The sequence below is a fragment of the Geotrypetes seraphini genome, chromosome 19 (genome assembly GCF_902459505.1).
Source record: "Geotrypetes seraphini chromosome 19, aGeoSer1.1, whole genome shotgun sequence".
NCBI lineage: Eukaryota > Metazoa > Chordata > Amphibia > Gymnophiona > Dermophiidae > Geotrypetes > Geotrypetes seraphini.
This window is the reverse complement of record NC_047102.1, coordinates 36,964,881-36,986,633: the sequence shown is the minus strand read 5'-3', so window position 1 is coordinate 36,986,633 and position 21,753 is coordinate 36,964,881. Positions and strand designations below refer to the sequence as shown.

Here is a 21,753-nt window from a genome sequence, read left to right as displayed (position 1 = left end):
GCCGAAGAGCAGGAGTGACTATGATGTGTTGAGTCAACGGGTCTGACACTTGAGTCCATTGAGAAGCTAGGGTCCACTGAGGAATTCTGAGATGGAGCCTGGCAAAGGGCGTCACATGAACTGTAGAGGCCATGTGGCCCAGGAGGACCATCATATGTCTCGCTGAGATGGATTGGCGAGAAACCGGTGTTTACAACGCCGGTTTCAGGAGGCCCGAAGCAGCCGGGGAGGTAGAGGGCTTCACAGAAGGAGTCGAAGCACCTGTCGATGTCGAAGCTGCAGGATCCGATGAAGCTTCCATCTTGAACATGGACTCCCACAGCAGACAGCGACGCTTAAACGCTCTCACCGTCAGAGTGGAGCAAGGCCGGCACGATTTCGGGAAGTGATCCGGTCCCAGACACTGTAAGCAGCGTCGATGAGGGTCCGTGAGCGAAATCGCGTGCTGGCACTTGCTACACTTTTTAAAACCGGTGATCGGCCGGGACATAGGCCGGAAAAGCTCCGTCGCAAGGTCGAAGGCGCGGGGCCCCAGCCACGCGGCCGACCCGGTATCGGAAGGAAAAATTTTTTTTATTTTTGAAAAAGATATCAAAGAAAGAAATAAATTCAAAGGAGAGCCAAAAGAACTCAACCCGCGGCAAAAAAGAAGGCAAAAAAAGAGATTCAATAGGCGCAAATTGAAGATAGACTTCTCAGCTCCGCAGAAGAAAAAGAACTGAGGAGACACGCCCGGAGCATCGGGCGGGAAGGCACTGGCGCATGCGCGGTGCGGGCATCTCGAAACTTCTGAGTTTCTTCAAGCAAGACATGCTTGCAAGATGTCTGTATCGGGGCTCTGTCGGATGACATCACCCACTAGTGAGAATACCTGCCTGCTTGTCCTGGGATAACTGATTATTTTCTAGCCACCGTCTCCCAGATCAATTCATTACCCTACAACAATTTAGTTATGGAGATCTTAATACCATTAATCTAAAACAAGCAAGTTATACACCAACATCGCACACAATAATAAAGTGACAGTTTTTCCAGCCAGAGCATACAGGAAAACTTTTAACATATTAATTTTTATTTTCATGGAAAACTAAAAATTAGACAAAATACAAAAACATTCTTGCATTGCTACTCCCTCACCACCCACATATAAAAACAAACAGAAAAACTCACTCTGACAACAGCAAAGGACAGACAAAACATGTGTGTGGAAACTATTTGCAGCGCAAGGAAAGTCCAGTGGCTGGTCAGGGTCAGTACTTTTTCAGACCATATGGCATGGGCAGATTGACCCGGTTACTTGTTAGTGGTGGGGACTGCCAAACAGCAGAGCTTGTGCGTTTGAAATAACGTGGTTTGCTTTTGTTAAACAGTTCCTCCAGTTTAGGGCTTTTGATCTTGCCAAACCGGCTGTCAGTGTCCACAGGGTTATAGTACTGGTGGCGGATAGCTTGCTCAAGCTGTATACCTGGGGAAAGAGAGATTTAACATTATTAGAAGGTAGTACAGAAACACAATCATGCTTTGCCCCTTTAGAAGGCAACTTGCTCCTACTCCCACCTCCCTTCAACATACATGATCTCCCATGCTTATGCTGACTGATACAGTAAAGCTCAAACAAGCCAAATATCCTGTCTCCAACAGAGGTTTACCAGGTCATTTGAATACTGTAGTTCTGGTAACCTTATCTCAAAAGATATCATGGAATTAGAAAATGTTGAGAAGGGCAACCAAAACTGAGGCTAAACAGGTTAGGGATCTTCATTTAGAGAAGAGATTGAAGGGAGAGTTAAAAAAGCAGAAAGTAACATTTTCACCTCGGCACACAGTTAAGGAGAAACACAGCTGGGTTTTCAGAATTTCCCCTGTGAATATGAATGAGATCTATATGCATGCATTGATTCCATTGTATGCAAATAGATCTCATGCATAGTACAATCATAATCACAAAACAAAAAAATTGCATTGAAAATGAAAATTATGTTGACATTGGCAGTTCTTGATTCTGAATAAATTTTTGCAGTTCTTCTAAATCATCAAAAGTTAAAGTCTTATTTCCTATAGTAACTTTCATATTTGCAGGGTAAACTAAACCAAACTTAGCTCCCAATTCTCTTAATTGCGGTCTTAATTCCAAAAGCTTCTTTCTTTTAACAGCAAAATTGGAAAGATTATACTAAGCTAAATTATACCTTCTGGTGGAATTCAGTTTGCCACATATATAAGATGGAAAAGTTGATTGCGTTACAACAAGGAAATTTTCATAACTTTAAAAAAATATGGGGGACCATTGATTTCTTATTCTAGTGATCAGACTTCTTAAGCACATGAATAGTTTATACTTGGATAGGGATGGGATATATGTATAATATTGTCAATTAAGTATTGATCATTAGGGGGTATTTATTCTTATTCTATAAGATTATATGATTGTAATTTCAAGTGTTTTGTAAAAATTGATTTAATATGTGTATCTTCACTTGATGTACAAGATAAAAATGAATAAAAATTTATATTAAAAAAAAAATCTCATGCACAGTCATAGGGGAAATTCTGAAAAACTGACTGGGTTGCAACCCTCAAAGATTGAAGTTTCCCAACCCTTCCTTAGAGAGGCTACCTCTCCATTCCTGGCATTGCAATGCTTCAGTTTTTTTCAAACAAAAATGCAATACCCTATCAAGTCACCCAATTACCAGCCCCCATCCTAATATTCCCTCACCTGTTGCCCAAGCCGGGATAGGCTTCCTTGGCTGGCTCTCATCATCTGTGGAGTCATCACTGTTCAGATCCATCCCATAATTCTCTTCACAAATCTTAGGTGGCTTGGGCTTCTGCCCCTGTGGTGTCATCTGGTAGGATTCCGTCGGAGCAGGAGAGTTCTTAAGAACAAAAAGGCAATTTCCTTGCATCAAGAGAAAGTCAGCACCCCAGTGAACATTTTTGACAGTGAACAATTTTAAATAGATTGGGACAAATCTTATCTATAGATGGATTTAGATTTTTCTAAAATTTGACCCTACTGAAAATGACCTCATCCTTATCAGACCAAACTTTCAACAAACGGTGTCTGGATCATGATCAACCTCTCCCCAACTCAAATTTGATCTTCATTAGTCCAAGGGACATGGATTTTATGCCAAGGGGAAATTATGTCTTGCCTGAATTTTTTTTCCTTTAGTCCTACCAGACCAGTCTAGAACCAGTGGATTGTACCCAGCCAGCAAATGGTGATGTACCTGCTGTTATATTGGTAATGTCGCTCCCTCCATCTGCTGGTTGGGGGACATAACCCGTTTGTCTGGACTGGTATAGCCAGACAAAAAGGAAACTGAATACATTTCCTGCATAGATTATCAGCCACCTCCACATAGCAAAACAAGGAAAAATAATCTGTTGCCCTCAGTTGTCAGCTACTCCGATTGTTGTAGTCTAGATCTACGGAGAACCTAGTTGTATCCACTTCAGGCTTCCTGAAACACAGATAGATTAGAGGCACAAGCAGCCCTGATCCCCTCCCCAGGAGGAACAGGACCTGGGGCTCCCCAGGTATAGAACCCCTAATTGGTACCAAATAGAGACTGCCCAATGAAAGCAGTGTAATCAAGCTTCCACTCACTACCACCCTCCTCCTCCCCAAAGTAAAGCTTTATCTTACCAGACCACTCTGGAGTACAGAAGATCAGATCTATCACCTACTAGAGACTGAGAAATACTGTCAAGGGGCTACACAGGGCCCTTGTGCTATAACATCACAGTTCTCAATTTCTACCTGCTAGTAGGAGGGCATAGATGGAAAAGCCAAGTCACCGATATTAACCTGGTTGTGTCAACACTTAAAATAAGGCTCTACAAATAAATGTTTTATTTATTAAATACCAGTTCCTTCATTTTCACATTGAACTCACAGAATTGCATTCTGTTGCAAAGCCTGCTCACCCATGGAAAAATCCCTTACCTCAACTTCCATGGTCACATTGAGTGTCTTCCCAACAGTCAACTGCTTCTCCTTGGCTCTCTTCTCTTGAAGCCGTCTTTCTTCCTGCAGCTTCTCCTGGTGTTCTTGCTGCTGCCGACGTTCCAGTTGCTCCTGATCATATTAAGAGGAAGGGAGGGGGGAGGGTTACATTTTATTGTTTATCTCAGAAAAGAATAATGGGTAGGGGGGATGGGATGAGGGTCAATTATAACTATACATATTATAAGATATAGTAATAAGAGTTGCAAGTGTTGTACTTTGAATGCTGTTTATTTAATGCCTGTACACTTGATGAAAGTTTGAAAATGAATAAACAAATAAAAAAAAAAAAAAGAGGAAGATTTAAGTACTTATGCCATATTTATAAAATGGAAAGGGTGCTTGCTATGCAAAAAGGTAATTATAAGTTTAAAAAGATTTAGGGGCCATTGATTATTCCAGTGGTTCCCAACCCTGTCCTGGAGGACCACCAGGCCAATCGGGTTTTCAGGCTAGCCCTAATGAATATGCATGGAGCAGATTTGCATGCCTGCCACTTCCAGTATATGCAAATTTCTCTCATGCATATTCATTAGGGCTAGCCTGAAAACCCGATTGGCCTGGTGGTCCTCCAGGACAGGGTTGGGAACCACTGGATTATTTATTCTAATGATCAGACATCTTAAACACCTCAGTATTGGTTAAGATAAAGGGGGGGGATATGAATGACAATAATTGATAATTGTTAATTATTAATATATGGGTGGTAGGGAGGGGATTCTTTTATATTTATATATTTGGAGGATTACAAATAAGATTGTCAAGTGATTAATTAATATATTTCTGAGTGATTATTGTACACTTGTTGTAATTTCTGAAAATGAATAAAGATTTAAAAAAAAAAGAAAAAAGTACTTATTCTCAATAATCTTTCTAGTAAATAGGCACATCAATCTTGAATACTTGGGTTGTCAATCCCTAGTCACGAAATCCAGTGTAGAGAGCCTCATTTACATGTTTTTCTGCTTCGCCTCCCTTCACTCTGGGCTGTCTACAAATCATCAGCACATATCAAAGCAGATGCAGCCCTAGAGATGAAACAGGAGGCACAAGGAATCTGCCTGAGAAACAAGTCTGTTCTGCTCATATCAAAACATTTAACAAGAAATAATTGTGAATCATTTAAAACATAATGAGGTGGAACAAGCAAGCCACCTATCTGAATGCAACCTGCACTAACAGTCTTGGAGCTCTGGATGATACTCCTTGATCCCTTTGTGATAGCAGAGACCTCCTCTATCCTTGACCTTGGTGGATAGAAAAAAAGATATCTTGAGATGGTAAGCAGGTTAGTAAACATCTGACAGGGTGGGCTTCAAGAATTATGTGCCTATTTATCAAAAGGAGGGACTCGGTGGCAAGAAGGTTCCCAGAGCAGCACTGCATGCAGGAAGCTTCCAACTGGCTGGTAGGCCTGCCCCAGGAGGCGCAAAGGGGCCGACCCAGGAGAGTCAAGGTTTGTTGTGTTTTGCTGCCAGCATTTGGGGGAGGGAGGAGGGCTGTTGGACTCACGAGAGGGGACTGCTGCTGCACCCGTGAAGGAGGGAGGGGATTGGGAAGGGTTTGCTTGGGCTGCAGGATGGCTGGAGCTGAAGGGAAGGGAGACAGTTACTGGATCTGGTGGTTTGGAGATTGGGGGGGGGAGAAGGGAAACAGGTGCTGGGCCCATGTGGTGGGTGGTGCTGGAGTGAAGGGAAAGGTACCAGACCCATACCTGGGCGCTGAAGGGAGAGGATAGAGATGTTGGACCCATGGAAAGGGGGCTAGAGGGAAGAAGAGAGGTGCAGAACCTGCAGGGAGGAAGGGAAAGAGAAAAGCTGAACCAAGGGGATGAAGGAAGAGTGAGTGAAATATTGAACATAGTGGAAAGAGGGAGGAAAGACTGAGACACTTTGGTGTAAGGAAGAACTATGCTGGCTCTCGTTTTCTATTCTCTCTGCCTTTGTTAATACATGGAGGAGTACTGTTCTAAGCTTTCACAATAGTATTTTTAAATAACGTTTGTGCTTGTTTTAAAGTCCTAACTTTTGCCACCGTTCCTTTTAGCATCTTTTCAACCATTTTCCTTATTTTTATCATAGCTGCCTGTCTATTACATGTAGAAATTTTACCTCCCTAGCACTCCCTGATATAAATTTATGCAATCAATATTGGGGTATTTGAAGTAAAAAAAAAATAGAAATCTATCTAGCACAGATATGGAGAACCTTGAATCATTCAAAAAAAAATTTTTTTTTTTTTTAAATTCTTTATTCATTTTTACATATTACAACAAGTGTATCAGATGAAATCATACAAATTTGTATATATACACTTGATTAACTTTCATGTAACACTTTAAATATAACATTTCAGTCAATACCTATGTTCTATAATAACTTGAAAGCACAGTTACTTACCGTAACAGGTGTTATCCAGGGACAGCAGGCATATATTCTCACATGTGGGTGACGTCATCTACGGAGCCCCAGCGCGGACAGCTTTTCAAGCAAACTTGCTAGAAGTTTCAAGTTTGCACACTGCACCACGCATGTGCTAGCCTTCTTGCCACTAGAGGGCGCATCCCCACCTCGTGGTCCTCAGTTCCATAACATAGCAAAGAAAGCCATCCCCGGGGAGGTGGGCGGGTTGTGAGAATATATGCCTGCTGTCCCTGGATAACACCTGTTACGGTAAGTAACTGTGCTTTATCCCAGGACAAGCAGGCATGATATTCTCACATGTGGGTGACCTCCAAGCCAACCAAAAAAGGGCAGGTGGGAGGATGGCAAATTATGAAAACAGGTTACGTAACACCGACTGGCCAAACCGGCCGTCGCTTCTGGACAAAGTATCCAGACAGTAGTGAGAGGTGAACGTATGAACCGAAGACCAAGTGGCAGCTTTACAAATGTCCTCCATAGGTGTAGATCGGAGGAAAGCCACAGAAGCTGCCATCGCCCGGACTTTATGACCCGTAACGCGACCCGCAAGCGGGAGACCAGCCTGAGCGTAGCAAAAAGAAATGCAAGCAGCTAACCAGTTGGACAAGGTGCGCTTCGAAACCGGGTGTCCCAAACGATTAGGATCAAAGGACAAAAATAATTGAGGAACCTTCCGATAAGACTTGGAGCGTTGGAGATAAAAGGCCAACGCCCTCTTACAATCAAGGGTATGAAGCGCCGCCTCACCAGGATGAGAATGGGGCTTCGGAAAAAACACCGGAAGGACAATAGACTGATTGAGGTGGAAATCAGACACAACTTTAGGTAAAAATTTGGGATGGGTGCGGAGAACCACCTTATCATGATGAAAGACCGTGAAAGGAGGATCCGCAACCAAGGACTGTAACTCACTGATTCGACGAGCAGATGTGAGTGCAATCAAAAAGACTACTTTCCAAGTAAGAAACTTAAGATGCGATTTGTCGATGGGTTCAAAGGGAGGCTTCATAAGCTGAGCCAAGACCACATTAAGATCCCACACCACCGGAGGAGGTTTCAGAGGAGGATGGATATTCACTAGCCCCTTCATGAAACGTGTCACCAGAGGATGAAGAGAGAGAGAACGACCCTCAAGATGCCGATGGAATGCTGCAATGGCACTGAGATGCACCCGAATGGAAGTCGTTTTCAGGCCAGACTCAGACAAATGCAAAAGATATTCCAGAAGCGAAGCCACAGGCACCGAATCTGGTTGCAGACTATTCAAAGAACACCAGGAAGAAAACCTGGTCCATTTCTGAGTATAGCAAAGCCGAGTCGAGACCTTACGCGAGGCCTCCAAAACGTCCCTCACGGCCCGAGACACCGGAACCGAAGTCAGAGGGAGAGAAACCAAGCAGTCAGATGTAAAGACTGAAGATTGGGATGCAACAGCGAACCCCGACTCTGAGACAGCAGAGAGGGAAACACCGGTAGAAGTAGAGGTTCCCTGGTACTGAGTTGAAGAAGTAGGGAGAACCAGGGCTGCCTTGGCCACCGAGGTGCAATGAGGATCATGGAGGCTCCAGCCGATCTGAGATGAACCAGCGTTCTCAAAATCAGAGGGAACGGTGGAAACGCATAAAGGAACCTCCCCTCCCATTCGAGGAGGAAGGCATCCGCTTCGAGACGATCCGGAGAGTAGATCCGAGAGCAATAGAGGGGTAACTTGCGAGTCTCCGGAGAGGCAAACAGATCCACTTGAGGAGTTCCCCAGCGGTTGAAAACCTCGCGAAGTACTCGGGAGTTCAGAGACCATTCGTGCGGCTGGAGAAGACGACTGAGTTTGTCTGCAAGCTGGTTCTGCTCTCCCTGAATGTAGACCGCCCGCAGAAAGATATTCTGGGAAATTGCCCAGTCCCAAAGACGGAGAGCCTCCTGGCATAGAGGCCAAGAGCCCGTACCCCCCTGCTTGTTGACATAGTACATCGCTACCTGATTGTCCGTCCGCACGAGTACTACCTGGTCGTGCAGCAGGTGGACAAAAGCTCGCGCCGCCAGAAAAATGGCGCGAAGCTCCAGCACATTGATGTGGCACCGACGGTCCTCGGCCGACCACAGAGCCTGCGTCCTCAGACCGTCCAGGTGCGCTCCCCACGCGTACTCGGAAGAGTCCGTCGTCAAGACCTTGGTGTGAGGAGGAACGCGAAACAGCAAACCCCCTGACAAATTGGAAGAGTCGGTCCACCAACGGAGCGATCGACGTAAACAAGGAGTTACTGATATCCGGGAAGACACCGGATCGCGATCCTGGCGCCACTGCGACGACAGAGTCCATTGCGCGATTCTCAGGTGTAAGCGAGCGAACGGCGTGACGTGAACCGTCGACGCCATGTGACCCAGCAAAACCATCATGTGCTGGGCCGACACCTGCGACTGCCCTCGACAATGCCGACTCCACCGAAGCAGAGTCTCCCGCCGGGGCGGGGGGAGAAAAGCGCGAAGGCGAACCGTGTCCAGCACGGCTCCAATGAACTGGAGAGACTGCGCCGGACGCAATTGAGATTTGGGGAAGTTCACTTCGAACCCCAGGCCCTGTAAAAGACTGATAGTCTGTCGGGTCGCTAAGATAACCCTCTCCCTGGACGGGGCTTTGATCAGCCAATCGTCCAGATAGGGAAAGACCTGTAGACCCCGCGAGCGCAGGGCCGCCGCCACCACCACCACACACTTGGTGAATACCCGAGGGGAGGATGCCAGCCCGAAGGGAAGAACCCGATACTGCAGGTGCAAATCCCCGACCTGAAACCGCAAAAACCTGCGGCAAGCGGGATGCACCGGAACATGGGTGTAAGCTTCCTTCAAGTCCAGGGAGCACATCCAATCCCCCTCCTCCAAAAGAGGATAGAGAACCGGGAGCGATAACATACGGAACTTCTCTCGGACCAGGAACTTGTTGAGCTTCCGGAGGTCCAAAATGGGGCGTAAGTCCCCGGTCTTTTTTGGGACCAAAAAGTAACGGGAGTAAAATCCCAGGCCCATCTGATCGCGAGGCACCACCTCGACCGCCCTGAGGCTCAACAAGGCCCTGGCCTCCTCCAGGAGAAGGGGCAGCTGGTTCCGATTGGGAGGGCAAGCCCCGGGGGGCAAGTCCGGAGGCGGACAGGAGAAGTTCAGCAAATAGCCGTCTGAGATTATCCCGAGCACCCAGGCGTCCGACGTGATCACCGACCAGGCCCCGGCAAAGGCCGTCAGCCGACCCCCGATGGGGAGGGGGTGGCTCGATATTGCGGTGGGGGCCCGCCCCCAACCGCCTATCCCGTCAAAAGGACGGCGCGGCCTTGGCGGCCCCCTGCGCGGCAGGTTTAGAGGGGCCGCCTCTACCCTGCTGGGGCTGTCTTCGAGGGGGCGGTCTGGAGAAGGCCGGTGTGGACTTCTGAGGGTATCTCCTCGGAGGCTGCCGGAAGGGGCGCTGAGCAGGCGCCTTAGGCTTCGGCTTCACCAGAGAGGCCAAAGAGCGTTCCTGTTTGGAAAGTCGCTCCGTCGCCGCATCCAAAGTGTCATCAAACAATTCCACGCCAACGCAAGGCAAATTAGCCAGGCGTTCCTGCAAATTGGCCTCCATTTCGAGGGTACGGAGCCACGCCAGCCGGCGCATGGCCACTGCACAGGCGGAGACCCTCGAGGCGAGTTCAAATGCATCATAAACCGCGTGGAATAAATAGAGGCGCAGCTGGGTCAGGTTGGAACTAAAGGTGGCGAACCGGTCCCTATGCGACTCAGGCATCACCTCCCGAAAGGAGGGGAGGTCCTTCACCATCGTACGGAGGAAGGAAGAGTACGAGAAGGCGTAGTTCAGGACCCTGGTCGCCATCAGAGAGTTCGCATAGAGACGGCGCCCAAATTTGTCAAGGGTCCGGCCCTCCCTACTAGGCGGGACCGTCGCCGAGACCCGGGAAGGCTGAGATTTTTTGACCGCCGATTCCACCAGAAGCGAAGTGTGGGAAAGTTGGCCCTTCTCAAACCCTTTGATGGGAAGGGTGCGATACTTAGACTCCATTTTGGCGGGGACCACAGCGACCGTCAATGGAGCCTCAAGATTCCTCAGAAAGGTCTGACAGAGGACCTTGTTAATTGGAAGGCGCGGCGACTCCCTGGGGGGGGCAGGGAGATCCTGCTCCTCCAAAAACTCCTTGGTGTAAGTGGACCCTTCCGACAAGTCAACACCCAAAGCCGCAGCCATATCCTGCACAAACCTCGTAAAGGACGAGGGTTTAGCAGGAGGAGAGGGAGACCGAGACTTCCCGGCAGAGCCGAAGGGAGAGGCCTGGTTGGAGTATCTGGGCTCCCTACCCGACCCCGACCCCAAAGAGGCACAGTCCTGCGACCTCGACGGAGTCGGAGACCGGGTGCGCCTGGAGGAACCCCTCGGGGATCCCCCCGGGGTCCGAGGCACCGAGGTCCGCCCCTTCGGCCCGGGCGAGGAAGCCCGAGAGCTCTCCCTGGCCGGAGACCGGAACAAAATGGGGTTATCAACCCGCAAATCCCGAACTTGCAAGGCCCCGCCCCTGGCCGGTGACGAGCGACCACGCCGCCGAGGCGAGGTCCGAGACCTCTTAGCCTTCCTCGGCTTGCGCCTCGCTCGAGACCTGCCCGAGGGAGACGAACCCCTCGAGGACCCCGAGGACGAGGACGAAAGTCTTCGTACTCGGCGCCCCTTGTCCTTCGGCCGCACACTACGCTCCGGCGGATCTCGCGAAGCCGGGTCCGAGGGAACCACCGAGGTCGAGGCCGTGGGCGCCTCGGGAGCCAAGGCCCCGGTACCCGAGACCGAGGTCGCCAACTGCGGGGCCACCGGGGCCGAAGCCTCCGAGGCCGAAGCTGCCGAGGCCGAAGCCTGGTGCAGCTGGTCAATGGCCCCGGTGAGCTCCGAGGCGATCAACGCCCGGAGCAATTCCTGGAACACGGGGATTGACATCCCCTGCGGCAAGACCTGCCGCTGCTCCTCAGAGGGCGACCTCGGTCTCGAGTATTCCCTCGGGGCAGCGGACGATGGCAACTTGGGCTTCACTGAGGCGGACCCACCCGCCGACGAGCCCGAGGATGGCTTCTTAGATGGAGCTGAGGAGGGAAGCGGAGACTTACCCGAGGCCTTGGAAGAGGGCAGCTGCTTCGAAGGCACCGAGGCCCGAGGCGACGCCGACGGTCCCGAAGCTGAGGCCGAGGCCGATGTCGAGGCCGAGGTCAAGGCCGGGGCCGAAGCCGAGGCCGAACTCGAGGCCTTCCCCGGCGGGGACTCCACAGAGAAAAGTTCCGCCATGCGGGCCTTTCGGCGTTTAAGTGCCCGCTTCTGAAAGGTGGCACACTTATCGCAGGATGCCGTCGGGTGTTGGGGCCCCAAACACCGCAAACAGCACCTGTGCGGGTCAGTAATAGAAAGGAGTCTTTCACAGCGCCCGCACTTTTTAAAGCCCGTTACGGGCCGGGACATGGGCCCACAAGCGAGCCGGGAACAAGCGAGGTTCCTCGGCCACGGCTACCGGGAGCCCCCGGTAGTAACGAATACGAAGTATTTTTTTTTTTTTTTTTTTTTGAAAAAGAAAGAAACAAAGCAAAAAGAGACGAAAAAAACGCAGCGACCGTGCGAAAAACCCCACACAGCCGCGGCGACAGAAGGCAAATTTAGCACAATTTCTCCACAGGGCTTCTGGCTCCGCGGATGAAAAAGAACTGAGGACCACGAGGTGGGGATGCGCCCTCTAGTGGCAAGAAGGCTAGCACATGCGTGGTGCAGTGTGCAAACTTGAAACTTCTAGCAAGTTTGCTTGAAAAGCTGTCCGCGCTGGGGCTCCGTAGATGACGTCACCCACATGTGAGAATATCATGCCTGCTTGTCCTGGGATAATATTATATACTACATCTAATATCTAAAGAATTAATATTAGGATAAAACCCCCTCCCATCTTCTACAGAAATTCCATCTACAATATATCAAAATTATTAACACATTCATATACATTATAGTATTAATAATATTACCTACCTACAACCCCTCATGTCAAATATCTTACTTTGGGAAATGCTGGTTAGTGAAAAAAATACAGTAATTTACATTAAATTTAAAGGGAAAGTGACCCTTCAGACCAGCACTGCCTCAGGATTTTTTTTTTTCACAGAACAGACTCCACTAGCTCTCAAAGCAGTATGCCTTACTTGAATATGGGGCAAGGCTTACTGCTGAGGCTCCTCTAAAAAAATGTTGGGGAGGTGGAGGAAGGGGGGAGGGACCCAGCACGAGACCCGCTGGGTTTGACACCCCTGAGGTCAGACGGACCCCCATACAGGGCCCACCCAAACTCAATCCGGCACCAAAATGGGGACTAGGAGCCCTAAACAGTCCTACCCCAAGGGAGATAGGTACAACTCACTCACTGGAGACCGAGAGAATGTTTTGTCTCAGTCTCCACCTCATGATGAGATATAACCCATCTGTAAGATAGATGGCTATACTGGTCTGGAGAGTTGCATGGAGGGACCAGACAGAGAAAATGGCGAAGTTCCCGCCAAAAATGCTCCCTCCATGGCCTGTAGCGGCTGAGAAGCCTGAACATTCCCAGCCGCTAAAACAGGCAAGTAGGCATCAGCTGTCAAAAAATCAGCTGAGAAGGAATCCTTCGGGGAATCCCTCTGTGGGCGGTTGGGGAAGACCGGGCTTTCCCACTGCTCCCAGCCGACTTGCGAGGCACCATCGGCGGGGAGCTCTGGGCGCCTGCAGCTGCTGCCGACGGAGCTCCACCACCTCACCGGCCCAAACCGCCGAGTTCAGGCCGGCCGCAAGTGCCTCGCGGCTGGACCAAATTGTATCCCACTCCCCCGGAGAAGGGCACAATTGCTCCATACGCGACCTAGCTAGAAACAAAGTGCCGGTTAGATGAAAAAAATACAGTAAAATACAGTAAACTGACAGGGAAGCAACCCTGCAGACCGGCACTACCTCAGGATTTTTTTTTTTTAACAGAACAGACTCCACAGGCTTTCGAAGCAATATTCCTTGCTTGATTTAGGGGGCAAGGCTTACTGCTGAGGCTCCTCTAAAAAAATGTGGGGAGGTGGAGGAAGGGACCCCGCTCAAGACCCGCCGGGTTTGACACCCCCGAGGTCGGACGGACCCCCAAACAGGGCCCGCCCAAGCTCTGTCGGCCAAAAACAGGGACTAGAAACCCCCTAAACAAATTCCAACAGCCCTACCATGGGAGATGGGTACAGATCACTCAACACCTGCTGGAGACTGAAAGAAGACTGATGTAAATAGAGAAGGGAGTATATTATATACTGTCCCACAGTTTTGTTTTCAGTCTCCACCTGCTGGTCATGATTGGATATATACCCATTTGTAAAGATTAACCTCTACTGGTCTGGAGAGTGCTAAAGAATATTTATTTTGTTTGATTCAATTCAATTCCCTCTAACATATAGCGCAACTCCCCCCTCTTATTGCGATATAATTTGTATCCTGGTAGCAGTGTCCCATCGATTGTCCTCCCTCCTTTCACCAGGTCTGAGCTGCCTCTTATATCTACATTTAGTGCTATATACTCTAGCTCTCTCACCCCTCAGTGCACCTTGTCTTCCACAGACCTAACAGATATTAACAGCAACAAGCAGAAGTGGTTTGAGAGCAACAGTAATATGAAGGCGAGGGTAGAAAAAGGAAATGGAAGAAGCTGGATTGTTTGTCAGTTCTGGAATTCTCACTTTTCTCCATTGTTCCTCCATCTCTTTCTGAAGCCGCTCCTTCTCGTGTGCTACAGCCCTCTCATGTGCAGCTCGATCTAGCTCTCTCTGAAACTGCTTGGCCTTCTCTCTCTCCTGGCGCTCATGTTCCCTGGAATCAGGCAACAAAATGGAAGATTAGGTTCTTCCCCGGATAATAATCTTTCTGTTAATACACATAGGAGTCTGGAGTCTTAGGTGAATATCCTCAGATTGTGAACTGCTGCAGAAGGTTCCTCCTTCACCAGTTGCTCTCTCCAGTTTATGTACTTAACAACAGAAGAAAGCAGGAGGGCAACGGGAAACGTCCCTAAAATAATTATACAGAGAAATAGCAGTTACTTACCGTAACAGTTATCCAGGGACAGCAGGCAGCTATTCTCACATTTGGGTGACGTCATCCCTGGAGCCCGGATGCGGACAGTCTCGCAAGCAGACTTGCTTGTAGAAACGTAGAAGTTTCGAGTCAGCCGCACTGAGCAAGCGCAGGGTGAGTTTCCTCAGGTCAGATAGCTAGCAGAGAAGCCAACCAAGGGAGGTGGGTGGGTTGTGAGAATAGTTGCCTGCTGTCCCTGGATAACAACTGTTACGGTAAGTAACTGTTCTTTATTCCAGGACAAGCAGGCAGCCTATTCTCACGTATAGGTGACCTCCAAGCTAACCATAATGGGATGGTGGGAGCGTTGGCAAATTAGGAGAATAATTTTTGTAATACTCTCTGGCCAAAATGACCATCCCGTCCAGAGAAAACATCCAGACAATAGTGAGAAGTGAAAGTATGAACCGAGGACCAGGTAGCAGCTTTGCAAATTTCTGCAATAGGTGTGGATCTGAGGAAAGCCACTGAAGCTGCCATTGCTCTGACTTTGTGGGCTGTGACTCGACTCTGTAGTTGTAATCTAGCCTGGGCATAGCAGAAAGAGATACAAGCAGCCATCCAGTTGGAGATGGTACGCTTATAGATTAGATGTCCCAACTTGTTTGGATCGAAGGAGACAAAAAGTTGAGCAGTTCTGTGGCTTGGTGCGTTCCAGATAGAAAGCCAAAGCATGTTTACAGTCCAGAGTATGAAGAGCTGATTCTCCAGGGTGAGAATGAGGCTTTGGAAGAACAATGGATTGATTCAGATGAAATTCCGAGACCACTTTAGGGAGGAATTTTGGATGCGTGTGAAGAACCACCTTGTCATGATGGAACACTGTGAAACGTGGATCCACAACCAGTGCTTGAAGCTCACTAACTCAACGAGCCGAAGTGAGGCCAATAAGAAATACCACTTTCCAAGTGAGATACTTCAGATGAGCCTTGTTAAGAGGTTCAAATGGAGGTTTCATAAGCTGAGAAAGAACAACATTGAGGTCCCAAACCACTGGAGGCGGTTTGAGGGGAGGATTGACATGGAAAAGTCCTTTCATGAATCTGGAAACCACAGGATGAGCAGAGAGAGGTTTCCCTTGAAGGGGCTGATGGAAAGCAGCAATTGCACTGAGATGGACCCGTATCGAAGTTGACTTGAGGCCAGAATGAGAAAGGTGCAAAAGATAGTCCAAAACTGAAGACAAGGAGGAGTGTTGTGGCTCATGATGATGAGAAAAACACCAAGCAGACAATTTAGTCCACTTTTGATGGTAGCATTGTCTAGTAGCCGGCTTCCATGAAGCTTCCAAAACATCTCTCACAGGTTGGGAAAACTGGAGAGGAGTTATGCTGAGAGGAACCAAGCTGTCTGGTGTAGAGACTGCAGGTTGGGATGAAACAGAGACCCCTGATACTGTGAGAGTAGTGAGGGAAAAACTGGTAGAGGGTATGGCTCCCTGGTGCTGAGTTGAAGTAGAAGGGAGTACCAAGGTTGTCTGGGATACCGTGGAGCAATCAGAATCATGGTGGCATGGTCTGACTTGAACTTGACTAGAGTCTTTTGAATGAGTGGAAATGGAGGAAACGCATATAGAAAGAGATTCATCCAATCCAGAAGAAAAGCATCTGCCTCGAGGCGATGAGGAGTGTAGATCCTGGAGCAGAACCGAGGCAGTTTGAAGTTGTGGGGGGCTGCAAAGAGGTCTATCTGAGGCATTCCCCCACTGAAAGAAGATGTGATAAAGGGGGGTTGAGTGGAGAGTCTATTCGTGAGGCTGCAGGAGACGACTAAGTTGTCCGCTAAAGCATTGTCCGCCCCTTGAATGTAGACAGCTTTGAGGAAGTTGTTGTGGCGAATCGCCCAATCCCACACCTTCAGAACGTCCTGGCAGAGGGGGGGCCGATCCCATGCCTCCCTGTTTGTTGACATAATACATGGCGACTTGGTTGTCTGTGCGAATGAGGACAACCTGGTCATGAAACAGATGCTGAAAAGCATTGAGAGCATTGAAAATCGCCCTGAATTCCAGGAGATTGATGTGGCACTGGCGGTCCGTGCTGGTCCAATAAACCTGAGTGCGAAGACCATCTAGATGAGCCCCCCAAGCATAAATTGACGAGTCGGTCATGAGAACTTTCTGATGGGGGGGTGTTTGAAACAGCAAACCTCTGGATAGATTGGAGGATAGCATCCACCAGCTAAGAGAATGTTGCAGAGCAGGAGTGACCTGGATGTGTCGAGACAGTGGATATCTGCATCCACTGAGATATCCTGAGGTGAAGTCTGGCAAAAGGAGTCACGTGGACCGTCGAGGCCATGTGGCCCAGAAGAACCATCATGTGTCTCACTGAGATGAACGGGCGAGAGGACACAGAGTGACAAAGATGGAGGAGAGCTTCCAGACGTGGAGGAGGGAGGAACGCTCTGAGTTGGGTAGTATCCAGAACAGCTCTGATGAAGGGAAGAGTTTGGGAAGGTTGTAGATGGGATTTTGGGAAATTTATCTCGAACCCCAGATTTTGTAGTAACCAAATCGTCTTCTGGGCTGCTGTGCTATCTGACCTGAAGAGATAGAGGAAGGCATCGCAGCGGGTGCAGGCTTGATGAGACTCGGCGCTGCAGAGGTGGAAGGCTAGGGAGCAGCGGATGATGTAGAAGGTGAAGGACCCTTCGATGAAGACTGCTCCATTGAGGACTCCATGCTGAACAGCGACTACCACGAGATGCAATGGCGCTTGAAAGCACGTGCAGCGAGTGTGGAGCAAGGCCGGCACGATTTCGGAAGGTGTTGAGGCCCGAGACACCGAATACACGTCGATGAGGGTCCATTAGCAAAATCGCGCGCTGGCACTTGGCACACTTTTTAAAACCGGTGATAGGCCGGGACATAGGCCGGAAAAGCTCCGCCGCAAGATCAAAGCCGCAGGGCTGCGGCCACGTGGCCTGCCCAGTCGAACGGATGGAAGAATTTATTTATTTTTTTTTTTTTAATCAAGAAAGAACGAAAATCAGCGATTGAGAAAAATAACCCAAAATACAAGTGAAAAACCTTCACGCAGAGTCGAAGACGGACTTCTCGGCTCCGCGGAAAAGTAAGAACTGAGGAGATGCGCCCTGGTCTGGGCGGGAAGGCACTCGCGCATGCGTGGTGCGGGCGACTCAAAACTTTGAGTTTCTTCAAGCAAGACTGCTTGTGAGGCATCCGCATCAGGGCTCCTTTGGATCACGTCACCCATTAGTGAGAATACCTGCCTGCTTGTCCTGGGATAAGGAGAAATTAGGTTCTTACCTGCTAATTTACTTTCTTTTAGCTTCTCCAGACCAGTAGAGGTTAACTTTACGATTGGGTATATATCTAATCATGACCAGCAGGTGGAGACTGAAAACAAAACTTTGGGACAGTATATCCTAGCCCCTCCTCTCTATTTCCCTCAGTCTGCCGAATAGCCAAGCAGAACCAAGAACTGGAAACAACAGAGAGAAAAAACAATACTCCGAAAGGAGTAACCAATAACATACCCAAAAAATGCTGTTGGAAAATGCAGAGGAGAAATTCCCGAAGGAAGAAGGTCCCCACAGCTCGCCAGCTAAGCCAGCCGAGCCACAGCCGCTGTTCTTCAATTCTCCCCGGCCCTAGAAAAATACTAGAACCCGCAGCAAAAACCAAAAACTGCCCGCGCAACAGCCCCAACAACAACAACAACAGACAGGGTGGGGACCTCTACTGGTCTGGAGAAGCTAAAAGAAAGTAAATTAGCAGGTAAGAACCTAATTTCTCCTTCTTTAGCACTCTCCAGACCAGTAGAGGTTAACTTTACGATTGGGACGTACCAAAGCAGTCCCTCTCACGGGCGGGACCCCCGAAGGGCCGATACCAGAACACGCTCACCGAACACCGCGTCCCGACGCGCCTGAACATCTACCCGATAATGCCGAACAAATGAATGCAAGGAGGACCAAACCGCAGCCTTACAAATATCCACCGGAGGCACGAGCGACGACTCAGCCCAAGAAGCCGCCTGACCCCTAGTGGAATGAGCCTTGAGAAACTCCGGAACCGGCTTCTGACTCAGAAGATAAGCGGAAGCGATCGTCTCCTTGATCCAGCGCGCAATAGTAGCCTTAGAAGCGCCAGCCCCCCGACGAGGACCCGCCAGAAGCACAAAGAGATGATCGGAGCTCCGAAAATCCCGGGTCCGCTGCACATAAGCATGGAGGACCCGACCGACATCCAACTTGCGCAGCTGTCGTTGCTCAGAAGAACCCTCCCGACTACCCAAGACCGGGAGGACCACCGATTGATTGACATGAAAAGGAGAAACTACCTTCGGCAGAAAGGAAGGAACAGGCCGCAAAACAACCCGCTCCTTTGAAAACTCCAGGAAGGGAGCCCTACAAGAGAAAGCCTGTAGCTCCGACACCCGTCTAGCGGAAGTAATGGCCACCAAAAAGACCGACTTCAGCGTAAGGTCCTTCAACGAACAGCCATCCAACGGCTCGAAAGGAGGGCGCACTAGAACAGAGAGAACCAGATTGAGATCCCAAGAGGGAATCGAGGGCCTTATGGGAGGCCTGAGCAACTTGGCCGCCCTAAGAAAGCGAATCACATCAGGAATGGCTGACAAACGCTGACCTGTCACCAGCCCCCGAAAAGCCGACAGGGCCGCCAGATGAACCCGAAGAGAAGACCAGGCCAGGCCCCTATCCAGGCCATCCTGCAAAAACTCTAGAATGTTAGGCAGAGAAGCGCGAAAGGAGACCACTCCCCGCGCTCGGCACCATTCCTCAAAAAGACGCCAAACCCGTACATAAGCCCGAGAGGTAGAAAGCCTCCGGGACCCCAAAAGTGTAGAGATCACCTTGTCGGAATATCCCTTCTTACTCAGGCGGCCCCTTTCAAGAGCCAAGCCGTAAGACAAAAGGGAGACGGGTCGAACATGGGAATGGGACCCTGCGTCAGAAGATCGCACTCGAGAGGCAGAGGAAGAGGATCCGCCACCAGATGCCTCACCAGATCCGCATACCACGGACGACGAGGCCAATCCGGAGCCACCAAGACCACCAGCCCCGGATGGCGAACAATGCGAAGCAGTACTCTGCCTACTAATGGCCAAGGAGGGAACACATACAACAGCCCCTCCGTTGGCCACGGTTGGACCAGAGCATCCAGACCCTCGGCCAGACCGTCCCTGCGACGACTGAAGAAGCGGGGTACTTTGGCGTTGCCACTTGTAGCCATCAGATCCATCAGGGGCTGCCCCCAAGCACGCACTAGCAACTGAAACGCCTCGGCGCCGAGACACCACTCTCCCGGATCCAAGAAGTGACGACTGAGGAAGTCCGCCTGAACGTTTTCTACCCCGGCAATGTGAGAGGCCGAGAGGTCCAGAAGATGCGACTCCGCCCAAACCATGAGCCGAGCCGCCTCCTGCGCCACCAGAGTGCTCTTGGTGCCCCCCTGACGATTGACATAAGCCACCGCCGTGGCATTGTCCGACAGGACTCTGACCGACTTGCCCAACAAAAGGGAGTGGAAAGCCAACAGCGCCAGCCGGACCGCCCTGGTCTCCAACACGTTGATCGACCAGGAGGCCTCCTCCGTGGACCAGGTTCCCTGAGCAGAGTGACCCAGACACTGGGCCCCCCAACCCAGGAGACTCGCATCCGTAAGGAGCACCGTCCACTGCGGAAGATCCAGACCCACCCCCTGAACTAGGTGAGGGGTCCGGAGCCACCAACGCAGACTGCAGCGCGCCAAGCCTCGCAGGGGAACCGGAACATCCATCCCGTGCCTCTGGGGAGACCACCTCCGGAGCAGAGCATACTGAAGAGGACGCATGTGGGCCCGCGCCCACCTCACCACGTCCAGGGACGCCGCCATCGACCCCAGGACCTGGAGGAAATCTCGCGCCCGAGGACACCGGGACGCCAAAAGCAGGCGAATCTGAGACTGCAATTTGCTCACCCGGGCCTCTGGGAGGAAGACCTTCCCCAAGGAGGTGTCGAACAGCACCCCGAGGTACTCCAGACGCTGAGCCGGAACCAACCGACTCTTGGAAAGGTTGACCACCCAGCCCAGCGACCGGAGAAACTCCACCACCCGAGCCGTAACCCGGTAGCTTTCCTGCAACGACTTGGCCCGAATTAACCAGTCGTCCAGGTAGGGGTGTACCAGAATGCCCTCCGACCGCAAGGCTGCCGCGACGACCACCATCACCTTGGTGAACGTCCGGGGAGCCGTGGCCAGCCCAAAGGGAAGTGCACAGAACTGATAGTGCCGACCCAAGATCGCAAAGCGCAGGAAACGCTGATGAGAGGTCCGAATAGGAACATGCAAGTAGGCCTCCGTCAGATCGAGAGAAGTGAGAAACTCCCCCGGCTGAACCGCCAGAATGACCGACCGCAGCGTTTCCATACGGAAAGAGGGAACCTTGAGAGCCCTGTTGACCCCTTTCAAATCGAGGATGGGCCGAAAAGTCCCCTCCTTCTTGGGCACCACAAAGTAAATGGAGTACCTGCCCGTGCCCCACTCCGGGGGGGGCGCCGGAACTACTGCCCTGAGATCTAGCAAGCGCTGAAGGGTCTGGCGAAAAGCCTGCTTCTTCCCCGGAGTCTGACACGGAGAAGCGAGGAAAAAATCCGGCAGAGAGCGGGCGAACTCCAGGGCATAACCGTCCCGCACCACCTCCAGGACCCACTGATCGGACGTGATCTCGGCCCATTTGGGAAAAAAGTCGCGCAGCCGGGCCCCCACCGGAACCAAGGGGGGCGCCGGCAAGGCGTCATTGTGCAGGACGGGAAGCGGGGGAACCGGCGGAGGGGTTCCCTGCCCCCCGACGGGCCCCCCGAAAGGGCTGCATGCGCTGGAAGAACCGACCCCGGGAAAACCCCGGAGACTGGAAAGAAGCAGCCCCACGCCCAGGGCGATACTTGCGAAATTCCCGCAAACGCCCCCGGGCCGCACCCCCCCGAGACGCCGGGCGGGCACGGTCCTCCGGCAAACGGGGAACTTTCGAGTCCGACAGAGTCTGAATTAACTTATCCAAGTCCTCTCCAAATAAAAACGACCCCCGAAAGGGAAATTTAGTAAGCTTAGCTTTGGACGCAGCATCCGCCGCCCAAGCGCGCAGCCACAACACACGCCTTGCGGCCACGCCAAAAGCCATGGACTTAGCCGAGATCCGCACCAAGTCATACAGAGCATC

At 50.6% G+C, this 21,753-nt stretch overlaps 1 protein-coding gene across 6 annotated transcripts in view; it reads right to left on the bottom strand.

The window, feature by feature from the left end:
* Window positions 1-1,043: 1,043 nt before the first annotated feature.
* The window catches only part of INCENP (inner centromere protein), a 73,294-nt gene continuing 52,584 nt past the window's right edge, over window positions 1,044-21,753 (bottom strand). For all 6 annotated transcript variants that reach the window (XM_033927946.1, XM_033927942.1, XM_033927943.1 and 3 more), the window contains 4 exons: window positions 14,173-14,302; window positions 3,956-4,087; window positions 2,720-2,879; window positions 1,044-1,465 (listed from right to left, as the gene is read on the bottom strand). In XM_033927946.1, the coding sequence (XP_033783837.1) occupies window positions 1,251-1,465; window positions 2,720-2,879; window positions 3,956-4,087; window positions 14,173-14,302 (637 nt within the window). In that variant the 3' untranslated portion in view covers window positions 1,044-1,250. The remainder of the gene's footprint in view (window positions 1,466-2,719; window positions 2,880-3,955; window positions 4,088-14,172; window positions 14,303-21,753) is intronic.